Source organism: Bombyx mori, chromosome 3, assembly GCF_030269925.1.
Source record: "Bombyx mori chromosome 3, ASM3026992v2".
NCBI lineage: Eukaryota > Metazoa > Arthropoda > Insecta > Lepidoptera > Bombycidae > Bombyx > Bombyx mori.
Window position 1 is genome coordinate 789,719 of NC_085109.1, and position 18,534 is coordinate 808,252.

General features: G+C 39.3%; 2 protein-coding genes across 3 annotated transcripts; one reads left to right on the plus strand and one right to left on the minus strand.

The window, feature by feature from the left end:
• Window positions 1-258: 258 nt before the first annotated feature.
• LOC101739296 (uncharacterized) lies at window positions 259-2,990 on the plus strand. Its single transcript, XM_004923882.5, has 2 exons — window positions 259-751; window positions 1,657-2,990. The coding sequence occupies exons 1-2, from the start codon at window positions 443-445 to the stop codon at window positions 2,134-2,136; spliced, it is 789 nt and encodes a 262-aa protein (XP_004923939.1). The 5' UTR covers window positions 259-442; the 3' UTR covers window positions 2,137-2,990.
• An 11,785-nt stretch (window positions 2,991-14,775) lies between these two features.
• LOC101746935 (uncharacterized) lies at window positions 14,776-18,293 on the minus strand. Of its 2 annotated transcripts, none has more exons than XM_012688478.4 (2): window positions 17,867-18,293; window positions 14,776-15,998 (listed from the first exon to the last, which is right to left on the minus strand). In XM_012688478.4, the coding sequence occupies exons 1-2, from the start codon at window positions 18,215-18,217 to the stop codon at window positions 15,711-15,713; spliced, it is 639 nt and encodes a 212-aa protein (XP_012543932.2). In that variant the 5' UTR covers window positions 18,218-18,293; the 3' UTR covers window positions 14,776-15,710. The 2 variants fall into 2 exon arrangements, with proteins under 2 accessions (XP_012543932.2, XP_004923991.2); XM_004923934.5 differs by having other exon boundaries at window positions 17,873-18,292.
• Window positions 18,294-18,534: the final 241 nt, after the last annotated feature.

Below are 18,534 nucleotides of genomic sequence, written 5' to 3' on the forward strand. Positions count from 1 at the left end.
TTTCAAATCACAACGATGCGAAAGAAAACACATCAGAAAACTTTAGGGGATCCAATAGAAGCGTCGATTACAGTAATCATGTTACGTATTAATGTGTTTATTTTTATTTCTATACTTTTAATCCGCTAAAACTCAATTGACGGTTAAATATTAGAGACTTAAAACTACAGATCCCGGTTACAGACCTATTTGATTTAAGTTTTAAGACACTCTCGCTATTGTCGCAGTACACAGATTATCTACGCGACAGAGCTAGTAACACTGACGCCGAACAGCCAGTCTCCGCTCGATGCGTGCGCGAGCGAACGCGTGCCGAACGTTCGCTATGCAATCAAATTACAAATAACTCGTTTCATTTAAGAACGTAATCATTTCAATGTCGATTCTGTTTGAAGTATTATAAGTACTACATAGTATTAGTGTTTGATTTAGCCGCGTCAAAATGTCCGAAGTGGAATGGACGAATGACGCTATTATTGAGCTCGTCAAAGAGTACAGCCGTCGTCCCGAGCTGTGGGACTCTAAGCACTCGCTGTACCGGACCCAAGCCGCCAAGTACGACGCGTGGGCGACCTTAGCGCTGCACTTCGACTGCGACATACCGGACCTGAGGAAGAAATTGAATTCGATTTTCGCTTCGCACAGACGCGAAAAGGCAAAAGTTCGCGCCGGCGGTCACTCGACCTGGTTCCTGTATCCTTACATGAAGTTCTGGCCGACGCATTTGGAGAATAACGACGCGGACAATACGGTACATTTTGAATTGAAAACGATTCTGAAAACGTTTGTAGGTACAGGCGAATGTGACCGGAAATTTTGGTAACTTTGTAATGTGAATAAAGTTTAGGTTCGTCAGCCGCATTCGGCTTCACGTTGGTGATTGGTCACTTAGACATTGGCGATTATTTTTAGTTATCGCTTACTGGTGGTAAGACTTCTTGTGAGTCCGCGCGGGTAGGTACCACCACCCTCCCTATTTCTGCCGTGAAGCAGTAATGCGTTTCGGTTTGAAGGGTGGGGCCGTTGTAGCTATACTGAGACCTTTGAACTTATATCCCAAGGTGGGTGGCGTATTTACGGTTGTAGATGTCCATGGGCTCCAGTAACCACTTAACACTAGGTGGGCTGTGAGCTCGTCCACCCATCTAAGAAATGTAAAAAAGATATGTAAACAAGCTCACCGCCCACCTGATATTAAGTGGTTACCGGAACTCATGTACATCGCACAGCCTATAAACCGGCTTGATTTAGCGCTTGCTTACTTCACAACAACCTGCTCGTCTGGTCGCCGGTGCTCAAATATTTGATTTTTATTAGACGCTGCTATTTGCCGCTGAGATTCATTTACGTATTTCATTATGAGAATCGGTAATTACATACGCGATTGGAACCTTGGCATAGTTGCATCACTCGGCACGAATACTGGACATTATTATTACGACAATCCTACTAGGTAGGCAGCAGTTTGGCTCTGCCCCTGGCATTGCTGAAGTCCATGGACTACAGTAATCACTCGCCATCAGGTGGGCCGTATGGCGTCTGCCTAAAAGAGCAATAAAAAAAATTGTCTAAGTTTTTGGGAATATTATTAAAGCTCTCATGCCCATTGAACGCTAGCTTAGATGAACGATCAATTCATGATGATTTCTCTCACAGACCTCGAAATCGGAGCAAGAGGAACCATCAGTCAACCATCAAGCGTCCGATCAGGCGTCATCATACGACAGCAGCGGTGACAACGAATCCATACAAGTCAAACAGGAGCCCATCGAACGTCCAAGAAAGAGATACATCCAAAGACCGCTTCTCAAGTCCAAGATCCTGAGGCCTATAAAGAAGCTATCACGAGGGAACGCTCACAGGAGTCAACTGGACAGTAGATTGGTAGAAGCTCTAAAGCTCCTCAAGAAATCCGAACAGTCCAGGAAGAAAGATGAGTGTGACAGCTTCGGAGAATACATAGCCACTTCGTTACGTAAACACGATGAACGAACTCAGTCAATGATTAAGCAAGCCATCAACAATATACTCTTCGAGCAAGAGATGAAGAAGTATTCCGCTGGACAGTACACGGTCGTTTTGACGGGAGTGGAGGAGAACCCCTTGATATTGGGAGACCATGAGAGCGACAACTGAAACAAATCTAACGTCGTGGATAAAAGCGAAGGTTTCTCTTACTTAAGGCTGCGCGTGGCCCTATAGTTTTCTGAGCTGCGAACGTCTGGTCCTAAAATAAATTTAAGCAGATATATGAAGATGATGAGAAGGGACTAGAGCCTTGCGTAAATATTGATTGATTACCACGTGAGAGGTGGTTTCGTATTGCCTCAAATTGAGGTTGAGTATAGTTTGAGTCACCTGGCAAATCACAAGAGGTGCGCGGAAGGCATTCCATCTAAGTGTGACACCTCCGTTATGGGAGGATAGATCTTTATATGTCATCGACACTTTAATAGTCAAGGAAAATTAACTTATGATCAATATATTTCCAAAAGTCCCTTTTCGAAATAGACTAGGGATTTAGGTTTGGGGCTATAAGGGTTTATCCGAAATCTCTATCTATGGCATGGGATGACTCAGATTAAGAGTTCTGTTGAGTATAAATAGTGCAGCTTATCTTACTGCAGACATTTTCACCAGTTTTTATTTTTAATTTATTAAATTCAATATCCTGTTTTTAGACCCTTGATAAACAAACTACATGTACTAATTGGTGAAGGTGGTCTTCGTTTAGCCCAGCTCTCGTGGGCAATCCTGGTCTCTTATAGCTTCCATCATCAATAACATATTCCTAATATTTGTTTTCGCACTGACTCTCCTCATTTTACTTCCACATCTTGATCAGGAGTACGTCTGGATCATACATCTGTACATGAATAGAACATATTCATAGTGATCCTGTAAATATTTTATAGACATTTTGTAAATATAAAACAAAAAACTAGATTTTGTGAAGTTTATTGTGTTTATATAAATTTTTTGAGTACAAATTTTATTATATGTTTGATTTGGTTAGATCCATACGTAGGGAATTTCAATGTTCTGCAACCAATGCTATAGTCCTCAATAAATACCTAATGAAAATATTTCGCAAAGTCCCGAAGTACTGGCGCGATACATCCCATCATGACATGGACATTTAGCGTTTATGTGGCGGCCTTGTTCTCGGTCTGGTTCAGTCCTTAACTTTACTGGTGGTAGGACCTCTTGTGAGTCCGCACGGTGCCATCGCCCTGCCTATTTCTGCCGTGAAGCAGTAATGCGTTTCGGTTTGAAGGGTGGGGCAGCCGTTGTACTGTAAAAACTGAGACCTCAGAACTATTATCTCAAGGTGGGTGGCGGCATTTACTTTGTAGATGTCTATGAGCTCCGGTAACCACTTAACATCAGGTGGGCTGTGAACTCGTCCACCCTAATAAACAATAAAAAAATAAAATAAAAACTATGTAAGAATCAACACATTTTTATTCTACCTAATAGTGTACCAGAAGTTCTTCGACATAAGTCATAGTTTTGAAGTTCGTAAGCAGTGACAGTGTTGATCCCCGCAACCCATGTATCGTGTAATAAAAATCAAACCCGCAAAATCATAATTTGCGTAATTACTGGTGGTAGGACCTCTAGTGAGTCCGCACGGGTAGGTATCACCACCCTGCCTATTTCTGCCGTGAAGCAGTAATGCGTTTCGGTTTGAAGGGTGGCCGTTGTAACTATACTGAGACCTTAGAACTTATATCTTAAGGTGGGTGGTGCATTTACGTTGTAGATGTCTATGGGCTCCAGTAACCACTTAACACCAGGTGGGCTGTGAGCTCGTCCACCCTAATAAACAATAAAAAAATGAAATAAAAACTATGTAAGAATCAACACATTTTTATTCTACCTAATAGTGTACATCTAAACATCTAAAGGGTGGGAATAACTGTTATACAATCGGCATTGAAAAATTCGAGTGATAATAAATAAATATGTCATTTTTATTACCAATTCAATATTAGGACTAGAAATAGAATAGGTATCTACGTAATGTTTGGATATTTTTAAATTTAGAACTAACAAACAACTCACAAGAAAACATGCTCAAAAACAGCATGCCGTCTCTGTCGCGCCACGTATGCCCTCTTTGTCGCGTGTTTGTGAAGACAGTTCTTACTACCTCATGTTTACAAGATTTTTTGTCTTAATTAAATGTGAATAAGGTGGATTATCGTATAAACGAATTAATACTATTTGTGATTAAATTCAAAAGAAAAAAAACTCCGAATTTTATTAGTGACAAAATTTAAGGTGTCAGAATTAATGTTTTAATTTATGTGACTTAGTTCTCGATTTATTGCAACCAATTTAAGCGCCGCGTAATAACAACATAGATATATAAAACAGGATGGAGTATGTTTTTAATGATTCTTGCTTCCCAAACACTACTGAACCCAGCACTATTATACGAGTGACGTCATTTGTGGTTAAATTAACGCGGAACTAATCATAGATTACTGGTTAATTATTTTATTCGGCAAAGTAAATAAACGTGTTATCACATTTCATTTACTAATGAACCAATATTATTACACAAATAAATGGTGACCATTTAGTTTCAATTAATTTCCCTTATAAATGATTTCTAAGTAACTTAACAATGATACATTTTTAATTACGAATGAATTTGAAATAGATTTTTAACGAAAGAATGATTAATTATTGGATATTTCCAAGCCATTTTATTGATTTGGTGTCGCACGTCCAAGTATGCTCAGCATTTTTAATGACACTGACCTCTTAGAGTAAGATGTCTTCTATAGAACACATAAAAGGAATGTAACCTTTAGGATCATCCCTGACTGAGCATGAAACAATAAGCCACGCCACTCCATACTTCGACCTAACTGGATAGCTGTAGACATGATGCATAACCCTATCCCTTTTATAATTACGAGTTCTGGTGTCCCCAAAATGAACTCTGGAACGCAAAATTGTTCCGTTTTCAGCCTAACGCAAGCGGTGTAAGCTATATTAAAGCAAATTTATTCCGCTAATTAATTATAAATAAAACAAAACATCTCGAGTATATATATATTCTTTAATTCGTAATTTTCAAGCTAACTTTTCCGAATAATAACTTTAAAAAAGTAGGTACTGTTTTTTTCATTATGTATGTACCTCTCAAATGTCCCAAATAAACCGAGGTCCCGTTTTGAGTAAAAATATGAATGGTCACGTTATGTATAACCGTTCTTATGCTTAGTCCCTTAGTACTCAGTCGTTTATTTCAAACTAACCTAACAATATAATTTGCTTGTGAGGTCGTTAAAACTGGTTAATATTCCCTAGCCGTCTCAGACTTCGCGTCAACAAAATACATTAGTGTTTATTTTACACAACCCAAACTCCATATTCACAGAACGACGAGTGGGAGTATCTCATCGCCTACTCCTGTGATAGCTCTGCCATGCTCGACCAATAACTGATCGTTCACTGACAGTGTAGTTCCTAAAAGCCCTTATGTTTTTATTAAAGAGCCCTGTAAAAAGTCCTAATTGTCAAAGGCCTTGTCAAGGCAATGTTTATCTATAAAGAAAAAAAAATGCTCAATAGATAAGTGTATATTTTAGAGCGTCAGAACTGCTTAAATAAAGGAAGAAAAATTTTATTCTCAAGACAAAATCCTACATTAACTAACACACTATTAAAAACAACAAAAGCAACAGGAAAAATAAAACTAAAAACCCTGCACGTTTCTCATAACTAATTACATCTCTCTCTCGATTACAAAAAAAAATATATCAGCCATTTTTTTCCGTTTTACATCTAGAACGCAAAGCGTACGTGACGAACGCCACATCATTTGTGATCCACTAATCGGTTTCACAGAAATTACTATTTACAAGTTTTCAGTGTCCAATAGAGCTGTAGTTGACATGAATTATATTTTACGCTAACTAAAAACGCAATGTATTTGAAAACATCGATTCGAACATAAAAACAAAAGCATCTGGGCAGTTTCCATTCTGATGTAGCTTTTGTATCGAATGCGTACGCTTACATTGCGTTTTTGCTTCGAATAAAACTTAATTGTTTACTGAATAGGAAGCAATGCTTTGTAAAGTATTCGATAATGTTCAATGCTGTTGACTTCTTGGTACTGAAAGTCACGCCACCTCACGTCAGACTGTTTGTGTGCATTATGCATTTTCAACATGCAATAACATCGCGCTTCCATATCTAGTCAAAAGGTAGACAGAGTATTATTTGGTTTCACATCACGGATATGGAATTGTGTGTCCCTTTTTGTTCGTTTTGAATGGCTGGTTTGCTCGGGGGGCTTTCCAGCTTTACGAGGACCGGTGCTTATTTTTTTTTGTAAATTTAATAGTTTACGTGCTGTTGAGTTGGTAGGCCAATTTTTTGGATCTTGTGTCCAATCTGTTCTGGGTTTTACCTATTCTGAAAATTTATGTTTGATCGCAAAGATGACGTAATTTTTACGATCTAGTGACCCATCTCTTGGCTCATGTGATACTAAGCGTCACGTTCGCCCTAAAAATGTGGAATTGAAGTCACAAATCTTCACAAATAAATACATATATAAAATTATTTAAATAAGTTTGAATTATAATAGGCATAATGGCCCTCCAACGCGATTGTCACAGGCGATACACATTACTCATTACGTGCTAAGCAATTGTTGCATCAGAAAAAGATTTTATGGACATAACATAGTCGTAAGATTGCATCATTTAACTGATAATGTACCTATCTAGTAAAGTAATAAAGTTCAATAAAACTAAACTAATTGGCAGGATCTTTATCCATCTTTGTCTTATCTTTTGTGCCTTTGTCTTTGCATTATATCAACGTCCGACTAGTAATTTCTATCACTATCTTATCTTATAAGTTTTGACTATTAAGTACCTATTACATCAGCTTTAACTCGCAATAGGATTGTCACTCGCCTGATCTTCTGATCGAATGATTCGCGGCTGAATTGGGTTGGATGGCGGTACCGACCCATTGGAGCTTACGATACGCTTGCTACAAGTCAAATTAGATAGATTGAGCCGCTGCCTTTGAGCTGTTAGGTCCAGAAGACGGCCCAGCAAGCAAATCCCACCGCACCTGACTGAGTCCGCGCTCATCTGGTCTGATGAAGCTGGAAAGCCCTTCCAGAAGTAATTCTTCCTTTTCGAACAAGAGCTATTAAGCAGAAATGCGAAGACCTTAGGAAGGATTATGGAATTGTGAAGGGAATAATGCCATCATAGATTGGTTGAGAAAGCTCAGTAGTAACTGCTAGAGATGACCTTGGTCACGTATACGGGTCTCCCGAAGCAAAGCCCATTATATTAATATCAGAAACCTTCCACTGGTATCAATGGGTATATTGACGTACTGCCAAGCCTTGAGGAATACGCGATTGGTTTTTTATGACTAATCCAATGACCTACTGTCGCTTTCAATTGGCAGAGATCGTTGGCGATATGTTAACGCACGTACGCAAATCATACTTAACAATCACCCGCTGCCGCCTCATCATACGAGGATTTAAATGCACGCATGAGTCTCAATCTCTGTGTGCTGTACTGTCCTCTAGTAGATCTGGCATCATCTATGTGCTTAGTGCGAGTATTTTAACGTTCTCGATAGCGTAAAAGTTAACTCATGTTTGTGTGGAGTTGGATCGTTTGCCTACGTTTGCCGCTAGGGGCGCTGTTCCAACTGCACACTTTGAGTTAACTTTTACGCTATCGAGAACGTTACAAAACTCGCACTAAGCACACGGATACTATAGCTCCGTCATTATTTCTCTGAAATAGTTCGACAAAGATATGGCTAACAGGGTATCGTGTTATACGACGCTATGGCAGTCTTTTCGAAATTTCTTACACAATTTTTTTATACAAGCCATGTTAACATTATTATATCGGTTATATCGGCTTCAATATCTATCCGATAAATGCAGACAAAGGAACTGATAATAATAATGAATGCACACTAATATACGCTGTGTGCTGTTTGCATAAGATCTACAATGCATTAAGACTTTCCTTCTCAGCCCGTCAATTGTAGTTCAAGGGAAATTCATCTTTAGTGTAGAAGGCAATAAGGGTGATTGCAGCATATACTAAAATATGTAAATGTGTGCGTACAGTGTGTCTTTGAATGTGTAAGGCGACAATGTGTCTACTGAAAATCTATATAATTAAAATTGACAAATATTGTGTATTCTAGGTAAGAGGCTCACTGCTTTGAAGCCGATTGTGCATTTTTATATCAGAAATGAACCAATTTAAGTAGCTTGATAACAGGATCTGTTGTTGTGAGCTCACGGCTCTTTTTTTCCTACCTATTCAAGCAACCTCGAGGGGTTATTCTAGATTCACCGAGCGAGTAGATGAACTCACGGGGCTCAAAACTGACGACGTTGCTAACACTAGCCCTAGCAAGAGCCGTGCTTCGCAGAGTCTACCCGATCGGAAACGCGACCCACTGAGAAGATCCGACGAGAAACTCAGTGGACTGTGTCTGTGGGTTAATTTACTCGCCGAGCCCTTCGTCGCAAGCGACGGGTTCGCCGAGAATGATGACCGGTTCTCTTAACGCTAAGCAGCTACCGGACTTTATAAGTAACACAACATGATCCGTGCTATTGAAGATTAGTGTTAATTGTACTGGTATATACAAAGGTGATTGCATTCCGCACACAGGAGTTGCATGATTACATTCGCCAATTGCTCTACCATAAAGTTCATATAGTTTTTTTATTGCTAATATGGGTGGACGAGCTCACATCCCACCTGTTTTTAAGTGGTTACTGGAGCCCATAGACATCTACAACGTAAACGCCGCCACCCACCTTGAGATATGAGTTCTAAGGTCTCAGTATAGTTACAAAGGCTACCCCACCATACACTGTATTTTAACTCGGGGACCCTTGGACGAGAGGTACCCCCACCGCACACTCAGTATGAAACCATTTCCCCCACTTTTAGTAGGTACTTACACATGAATTCATTTGCCTTTTGACTACTTAAAAATCTCTAAAAGTCATATTGACGTTGATTGTCATTCAAGTCACTTAACTGTCAAAATAAAATACATTATACATATTACATAATAATGTATTATTATCTTGTTTTTCGTTATTAAATGGCCGTCAAGAGTAATTTACGCGAATTTAAACTTTAATTGAATTGTCCTTAGGACATTTTTTTTCTTTACAGTCTATATATAGTTGGCAGAAAGGCAAGCGATTTCGGTGCTTCTGCCCTGGGCTGTAAGGTTGATATTGTACGGTTAACATTTATGAAATTCTGTTAGATAACGTGTGTGCTCTTGAAGCACTTATATCTAAAATACTTTCTAGTTTTAGGAAAAAAAGATGATTAAATATTGCGACACTCGGATAGGCGGGCTGGAAATTTTTCTAAGAGTCGTGTTGGTAGCATTTTGCGTACGTGAGCGAAGCCACGGGCCATTACGTTGTTCGCAGAGATATTATTATCTAGCAAGGCAAAATGTTTTAACACTATTTATAGCGGTGATCGAACGTGCTGACAAAAGAGCGTTATAATATGCTTCCTTATTCTCTGTTGTCTGAGAGTAAATAGAAGATTAACAAAGATATTATGCATTTTATTCAGTAATGGCGGCCCGCTCCGGCTCCGCTCGGGTCTTTAACAAAATTTTCAACGGTATTTGACGTCGTTTTATTTTTTTTAATAAAAGAACACTTATTGCGGCATAACTATAATAGTTAGACGTATGCTGTCGCGACACTTTTAGTAAATAATAATGTGTTTTACAAAGTCGTAGTACATTCTTTTATTCTATCATCAATAGTTTTCGCAGGGCACGCTATGTAAAGAATATCTTAGGTAATTTTTTTACACCTTGGGTTACATTATTGGAGTTTTAGTAAGGATCCCTATTTTTTTTTCAAAAAAGATTGTAGCCTATGTCACTCGGGAATAGTGTAGTTTCCAAACAGTGAAAGAATTTTTCAAATCAGTTCAGTAGTTTCGGAGCCTATTCAATACAAACAAACAAACAAATCTTTCCTCTATATAATATTATTACTATTACTATAGACTATAGATGTGTTCCGGATTAAAAGATGAAACAACCGCCAAACCTAATTGAGATCTCGACTCCAAGTTTTCAGGTTAGTGGCGACACCAACCGAGACGCCAGCTCCTACAAAAATCAAATGTCCATAAGCGATAATTTACATGATATTTAGTATTAAAATAAATAAATAAAATAAAAAGCCTTTCACTTCATACAAGTGACTTATAAAAACAAAATTAAATCAATGTGATCGATGTGATTAATTAACTAATAAATAATAATATGTTGAATAATATTAGGTACTATTTCCCACTAGCAAGAACCCCTCCTCTGGTAAAGGCCTCTTCCAAGGATTGTCAATCTTGTCTAGATTAGGCAATTTTAACCCAATTTGAAGTTGCTACTTTATATCTTCTTCCCATCTAGTATAATACTGTCTTCCCTTCTTTCTTTTTCCTAGATATTTAGAACGATCTAATTTTTAAACGGACAAGGAAAACTGTTATTTTATAGCATAGACGGATGAGCTAGCGTTCCAGTTAGTGTTAAGCGGCTACCGAATCTCATAAAGAACACAAACTGAATGGTGCCACCCATTTTAGGACTCAAGACTGTCTCTATGGGGCAGTCTAAAGATAATCCCTACTTCAAACTGGATCGCATGTCTGGTTCGCGGCAGATATAGGCTGGCGGGTGATATCTTTATAAGCTTACGACGAAAGGAAGATCTTTCACCGAGCGAGTGATATTGCTCGGTAGACCGACGGTCCAAATGTTGTTGTTCGGAACTTGTATATGAGTCGACTATTATCAAAGGCGGCAATCTGACTTTTGGACAATGATTGGTAAATCAGAAAAACGAATTATTGACTTTGTATTCCATTGGCAGTCACAAAACTCTTCGGAACGACATCTTAGATAAATAACAGGTTAACTATTAACTTTTATTTAATGCAGGTTTTGAACCGTATTCTTTGAAGGAGACGATTATATTCAAATAAATCTGTATTGACATATCAATAAAAATGTTTTGTCCAAATGCACAGATTGCCACCTTTGATAATAGACGACTCATATATGAAAGCTTATCTTGAAAATGTCGTAAGCGAGATTCGGGCATCTGTCAAATATCTTGTGTTCTGTGATGGATACCGCCACAATATCTGCATTAAATGTTCGAGGTGGTAGGACCTCTTGTGAGTCCGCGCCGGTAGGTACCACCACCCTGCCTATTTCTGCCGTGAAGCAGTAATGCGTTTCGGCTTGAAGGGCAGGGCAGCCGTTGTAACTGTATTGAGACCTTACAACTTATGTCTCAAGGTGGGTGGCGCATTTACGTTGTAGATGTCTATGGGCTCTAGTAACCACTTAACACCAGGTGGGCTGTGAGCTCGTCCACCCATCTAAGCAATAAAAAAAAGTGTTTGTGTTACGATTATATTCGATCTAGAATATCGTTCTATTCGAACTAATTGAGTGGGAGTCTCTGTCGTCCGTGCCTTGTTGCACGTACTCAATAATTTCAGACCATTTGAATAGTCTCGTGCCTTATCGCAGTCGAGTTCGGAGAGAAGGGCAAGGTGTTTAAATAACTTATTTTTTAAGAAACTGCAACTGTATAGTAGAAAGTTAGTTGAATAAATAATAAAAAAAAAACTAAATAACACGCTTTATATAAAATTCAACTAAAAAATAGAAAATAAATTTTAATAAATTTAAATTGAAAATATGTAGTGTAATAAATATATATATTTTATTGTAAAAAAAGCTTGGGGTGCTAGTGAAGCTAATATAAAAGCATGTAAAAACAAATATTTCGGAAAACTGGACCGGTAAAAACGACTGTTCATAATCTCTGGACATAAGAAGACACTTGCGGCTAACAATTATATAGTTTAATCCTGTATGCGTCTTAAAGACTCCGAAATATCCAATACTTTGTGATAAATGTATGTTTTTTTAATGCTTATATGGGTGAACGAGCTCACATCCAACCTGGTGTTAAGTGGTTACTGGAGCCCATAGACATCTACAACGCAAATGCGCCACCCAACTTGAGATACAAGTTCTAAGGTCTCAAGTATAGTTACAACGACTGCCCCACCTTTCAAACCGAAACGCATTACTGCTTCACGGCAGAAATAGGCAGGGCGTTGGTACCTACCCGTGCGGACTCACAAGAGGTTCTACCACCATTAAATATATGTACTTAAATTATGTTGATATTGTTGTTAATTGCGTCGCTTTTATAAAAACATAATATACTTTTGAAAGTTGTAACAAAATATTTCGGTGGGTACGTCAAACTAAACAAAAAACTAACCGAAGAAAAAAATACCTATTCATTAGTCATTTGGTATTTTGTTTTATTGCCAGTCTAGGCAGACTCTTACTCTCAGTTAAGTACTCTCCACAAGCCTCGTTTGAAGAAGCTTTTCTTCCAGTTCTTCCAGAAGGTCTTCCAGTCTTATTGTCTACTTTTTGATGTTACAATGTGTGTATAGTTCGCGTGTTCTTTTAGGCCTCACGTACGGGAAAAGTACAAGGATTTTGTTATGAAATTGGTGAAATTAAGTAGCCCTATGTTGCCTACGGATCAGCCACCAGTTAGCTGTAAATGCCAGTTTATTTTAAGTGTATTTCAGCAACGGCTCTGGTCATTAGTTGCTATTTAAATCCGTTGCTTTCCTTCAACGAGTCGTTCAAAGAACTCAGGTAGTTATTTTTGGTTGCGGATCTTCTGTCTCTCGCTTCCTCGTGTAGCATTGGATCTTACGTCCCCCTTCCACCCGTCTGACATCGGTCACGTACGCATTTCGTTACCAAATTTTTTACCTTGTTTCTCTTGAGGCTAGATTTTTTTTCGGAAGTCAATAAATTATATCTGATTATTTATTGGTGGAGCGACTGAGTTTATATTATTTTTATTCACATTAATTTCATATTTCGACCCAATTTGTATTGCATAAAATGCAAAAGTTTTGGATCTGCGAAGCGTTTGCGAGCGGTTCATCCATTGACAAGAAGCTTGGTACAGTTGTTGGCATATCGGAGACTGCTTCGTCATTGAAATGATGACAGGCGTTGCGCGAGTAGTTCTAACAAGTCAGTACTCCACACTTTTTTTTCTAATCACTGGTAGCCTAGGGGGCTATTCCAGCGTCACCCAGTAAGTGAGCTGACGAGGCTCAAACTGGAGTGTTGCTAACACTAGCCCCTAGCTAGAGCAGTGTTTCTCAGAATCTACGACCGAGGGGAATCGCGACCCACTGATTTTTTCTCTCTCCTACCTATGCTGATAGCCTTGAGACGTTATTTCAGCTTCGCCTTGAGGTGTAGGTGAGCTCACGGGGCTCAAGCCGGAGTGTTGCTAACACTAGGCCCTAGCTAGAGCAGTGCTGCGCAGAATCTACCACCGTATCGAAATCGCCACTGAGACGATCCGGCGAGTAACGTGGGCTGTGTCTATGGGCTCCACACATACAACGATCCTCTCACCGTAGTTTGATTCCTTTTCATCAGTTCTAAATAAAAGAAGATTCTCATTGTTGGGTGAGTGAATGTTATTGACGCTGATAAGTTCGATTATTTATTCATGTAAAGATTCATCCAGTTTGCTTAAAACTTTTACTACTTACCTGCAATCTGTAGAAATTTCGATATTGCATGCTGAAGGGTCCTAGATAAAGAAGACAATCAGATTGGAAATACCAGTTTCAAGGCAGATACTCGACTTAACCAGAATTAGTCGCATACCAGTTATGATCACAAACCATTGCACCAACTAAATAATATAAGAGATTTCGTAAAATCTAAGTTTAAATACACCACTTTAGTGTACCATTTTAATTAGTTATTTAGCAAAACGCTGGATTCGCATACGAATGGCTTTTAAATGAGGTAGTCAATCAAGATAATTCATTATTTAAACAAAAAACATAAAATTATTCAGACGTGCTCGATGCTCACGTGGATTGGGTCTCAGAGATGGAACTGTAATAATATGCTCCTGCTTCGAATCGTGTGTGTATACTAGAGAAGATTAAAAATCTTTTAAAAGACTTCCCGACCCCCCTTGCGGCACGCGGTGACCAGAGAAGATAGAAAGAAAAGTAACCAACCTTACTATTCAGACCGGTGTGCTTATTACGAGTTTTTTAACGTTCTCGATAGCGTAAAAGTTAACTCATATTTGTATGCTATGTAAATATGTATAAAACGGCTTTTCGGTAGTCAGCGGCTTGGCTCTGCCCCTGGCATTGCTGAAGTCCATGGGCGACGGTAACCACTCACCATCAGGGGGCCGTATGCTCGTCTGCCTACAAGGGCAATAAAAAAAAAAGAACGTTCCATCTCCACACGAATATGAGTTAACTTTTACGCTATCGAGAACGTTAAAACAATCGCTCTAAGTTCACTGATTTCACATTAGTTCGTGATAGAAGTGCGATGTTACCAGGACTCGGGACGTCCCATATCTATTGGCACCAGGTTCGGAAATATATTTCACATATAATAAAGGAACCGACATTGATGCTGTTGTAACTGCATTCCGTTAACCCATCTCTAGTAGTAGTATGCTCTACTTCATTATCTTCTTTCTCCCTAATTCTCCTAGCTCAAACTTCATATCTAGGCAAGGCGTTATGCGTTGAAGGTTGCATACTATTTATATATTGAAACAATCCTGTTTCGATATAAAAAAAAACATTATTGGTATACATATTTATAGTATAGTATAGCACACACACAATCCATACACGCATATAAAATAAATTATCTTCTAGATAAATCTAGGTCAAACACCGTTTAAGATCTTCCGAAATTAATTATTAACTAGTACGTTAAAAACAAATAAAATTTCAAAAACTTATTTAAATATTTTACTAAAAATATTCGAAAAAGATTTGAAAAACAAAATTGAAACTGATAGACACCCTGTACAACAACAATATCATTATTACAGTTAAAGTCAATTAAACATGCGTTATTAAGTATAACTCAACAAATCACTGGTCAGATCTTGATAACATTTAAATGAGACCACACGAGAAGTACCTGCTTTCAAATTATAACAAAAAAGAATCATGATAAGCGGTTCTTTTGTAAAAAGTACTGAAGGATCACGCATGAAAAGAATTCAATACCGAATTGAGGACCTCCTTTTTGGAAGTGGGTTAAAAATCTTCTAAATTCGGTTTCGGTTCGTCATTTGAGAACGTATTTAGTTATTTTCCTTCCGTTAACTCTCAATATCACAAAAAGTTGAAATGTGAACTCAAGTGATTTGATCTCTCAGGAGAGAACGGAAGGGAGAGGACATAAGAAGATGACGTATAAGAGTAACATTTTGACGCTAATCCGAGCTTCCCGTATTTTTTAACTGGTACATAATATCACCTCACTTCAACGTGCGGGACGATGGTCCTGACATTTTCCACCACGAAAAAATTTCACCCAAAATATTGCATTTCTACTTAAATAGGCTTATATTAAAATCATTGGCACCTAAATCTCGAAAAACGACACTGTCCAGTTTACAACAACTTACTTTACAACAACAGTTTACAAACAACAACTAAATGCGTCCAGTCTCGAATAGATTATCCGAGACAAACATAACATCAATCATAAGGTGTCCAAACCTAACTGTACTCATTTTTAATATCATCTGAAGAGTTAATCAAACTTATGATCTTCGGCTGGAGCGCCATTGCTCTCTCACTCGGTAGACTCCTGAGAACGGAAGCTACATAAGTCCCGAAATCGTCAAAAACATCTTGCTTTCGGGTCGTTCTCGTCTTTAGCTGCTCAGAAAGTTTCTCTATAGTTCTTATCAAGCTCTGTAGGTCTTCTTTGTTGTTCTCGGTGACGTTTGATTCGCTCTCTTCTGAATCACTGACAATTTCGATTTTAACGTTGGGCAAGGATGGCTGGAAATAAAAAGGGATTTAGACATGGAGAAATGATTTCATGGTTGTGATGAAGCAATTGCCAAAGCCTTTCAAGTAACAACTTACGCAGCCGATCAATTACTGTAGAAATAGGCAGAACTATGGTACCAAAAGGCGTGATCTCAATGCATTAACCACTAGTTTAGCAAAGAGTTTGCCTGAGACGTTCGAAAACTCCTTCATCATACTTTTTATGCTTTTTAAGGGGGATCTTTAACAACATATTATTAAATGTATAAATGCCAGGTTGAAAAAATAAACATATAATATAAAATCTATACTGTCATTACGGGGGAAGTAATTACAGACGGATCAAAATCATTATCTTGTTTATGTGATTTTGGGCCACTCTGATGTCATATTGTAAATTGTTTGTTTGCGTTTGCGAGTTCACTGTGACAAAGGACCCCTTTGTCATAGTGCCGCAATTTTAAAGAGTATCCCTGCATCTTCCAAGAGTATTGGGATAATTGGAGTCGACATTTCGAGCGATCTCCAGTTTCGAAGTCATTTGGAGGGCAAAGTTGGCGTCCAAAATGCTGGGAGCCCTTAACAGAGGTAACAGCGGTACTTCAGGCCTGGACAAAGACCTTTGCCTTACAAAGCACAGATCCGGCCATGCGTGGAGTACTGCTCCCAGCTCTGGACCGGGGCTCCCAAATAAAATAAAAGCTACTTCCATTCGACTCCATACTAAATAGAGCCGTTCGGATTGTCGCTAAACCCATTCTCACGGATCGCTTGAAACATCTGGGTCTGCGTAGAGACTTTGGTTCCCTCTGTATTTTGTACCGTATGTTCCATGGGGAATGCCTTGAGGAGCTGTTTGAGATGGTACCATCATCACGCTTTTACCATCGGTGGCGGCCCCGCGTGGCGTAGGCAGCGCCGTGTTTCGCAGATAGGACCGGATTTGTCGCTGCCGACTGATCATAGCTACGATGCTTGGCAGCGACGATTCTTGGAGGACAATGCTCGACCTCTGCGATTCTAGCATTTCACAGAAGGAGGCAATGGAAAGAAAGAGGGAGAGCTCATCCCTTTCCGCACCGATCTGTCGTCACTGAGCTGGGGGCCGGGAAAGGACTTTCACCCAATTTCGACTCCTCTAGTAGGCGACCTCCTCCTGGTGAAGGAGGGGACCACCTAAGGATGGAGGCCGCGTGTCGCACTACCTGTAGTCCAGCGTGGAACCGCTGTGTAAGAGCAACCGGTTGGCAGTCATCCCAACCCAGAAGCCTGGTTCTGACCCAACGGGGTATCCCGGAACACTAGGCGGCTTAACGGGCCATCGTACCGAGACAGCCGACGTTCCAGAGCCTTCGTTTTGCCTCGAAAGCTGAGTCGACTGGGCGTTCTTAGGATGAGCCGCGAGTCTGGTTGGAGTTTTGACTGCGGGAGCCCCCTACTCTGCCTGGGTTCTCACTTCAGGCGGAGTCCGGACGTCGGGTGAGAGAATGCAAGGAAGACGTTTAGTGGGTAGAGCTCCGAAATACCATGCTTGGGCCCGCGGTCCGTTCACAACATCTGAGAACCAGCTGAGAGGTTCAACCCTCAGTCCATGATAAAGGGGAGTTAGACAATAATCTAAACGAGCTGATATTAATATGTACAACGATCATCATGTAGGATGCTTAGGAATAAAAGTGAAATACGAAGCTATTTCAATCAAAATACGGTGTTGTTGTTCTGTTAAAAAAAAAACTGCATTAAAAACTAAGCTAAAAATACAAAAATGTACATCTGAAAAAGTTCATTTACAATACAGTTTATGACTAACAAAGCGCATAACATTTACGATAACGACCCAGTCAAGGTCGATACGAGATCGCGAAAACAAAATGTACCATTACAGTCGCGTCTGGCGTCGGACACGGCACGTGCGCCCGCAGAAACGAATCCATCTTCGCGAACCAGACTTTAGGCTTGAAGGAATCCCTCCTTCTGCCACCGGACATCTTTTTCAGTTCCGCGCAATACGAATTACGTAGATTCTTTATTTTTGTCGTAACGTGGTGCGCTTCCAGCTTCCTCACATTCAATTCTTTGACTATTCGTTCGATAGCTTCGTTCCTTTTCGTCTTGTATCTGTAGACGGATAATCGTGAGTTCCAGAGACACTCCTCTCGTCTATACAAATCGATTAATTCTAAAGTTTTCGCTTCGCTTAATCGCATTTTGGTACCCGATTTAGACATTTTAAACTTTTATCGGTTTGTAAAATTATAGGAAATGCATATACGTGCGGACGCTTAGCGCACTCGCGCTCTACTGAATTTTATATAGAACTAGTGACAGTTGCGATTAGTAAGTGTGACCTATGAAAGTCTGCGGAGCAAAATAATGAGATAAATCCGCCTAAAATAGTTTTCGCTTCTTTTAAATACTTAAAAAATAACAAAAAATAAACTAATATTAAGAAAGTTCACTCAAAAAATTTTAAAGAACTATAAGAGCGCGTGTTGATGCTAAAATAACCCGGATTTCTTTTATTGCTTATATGGGTGGACGAGCT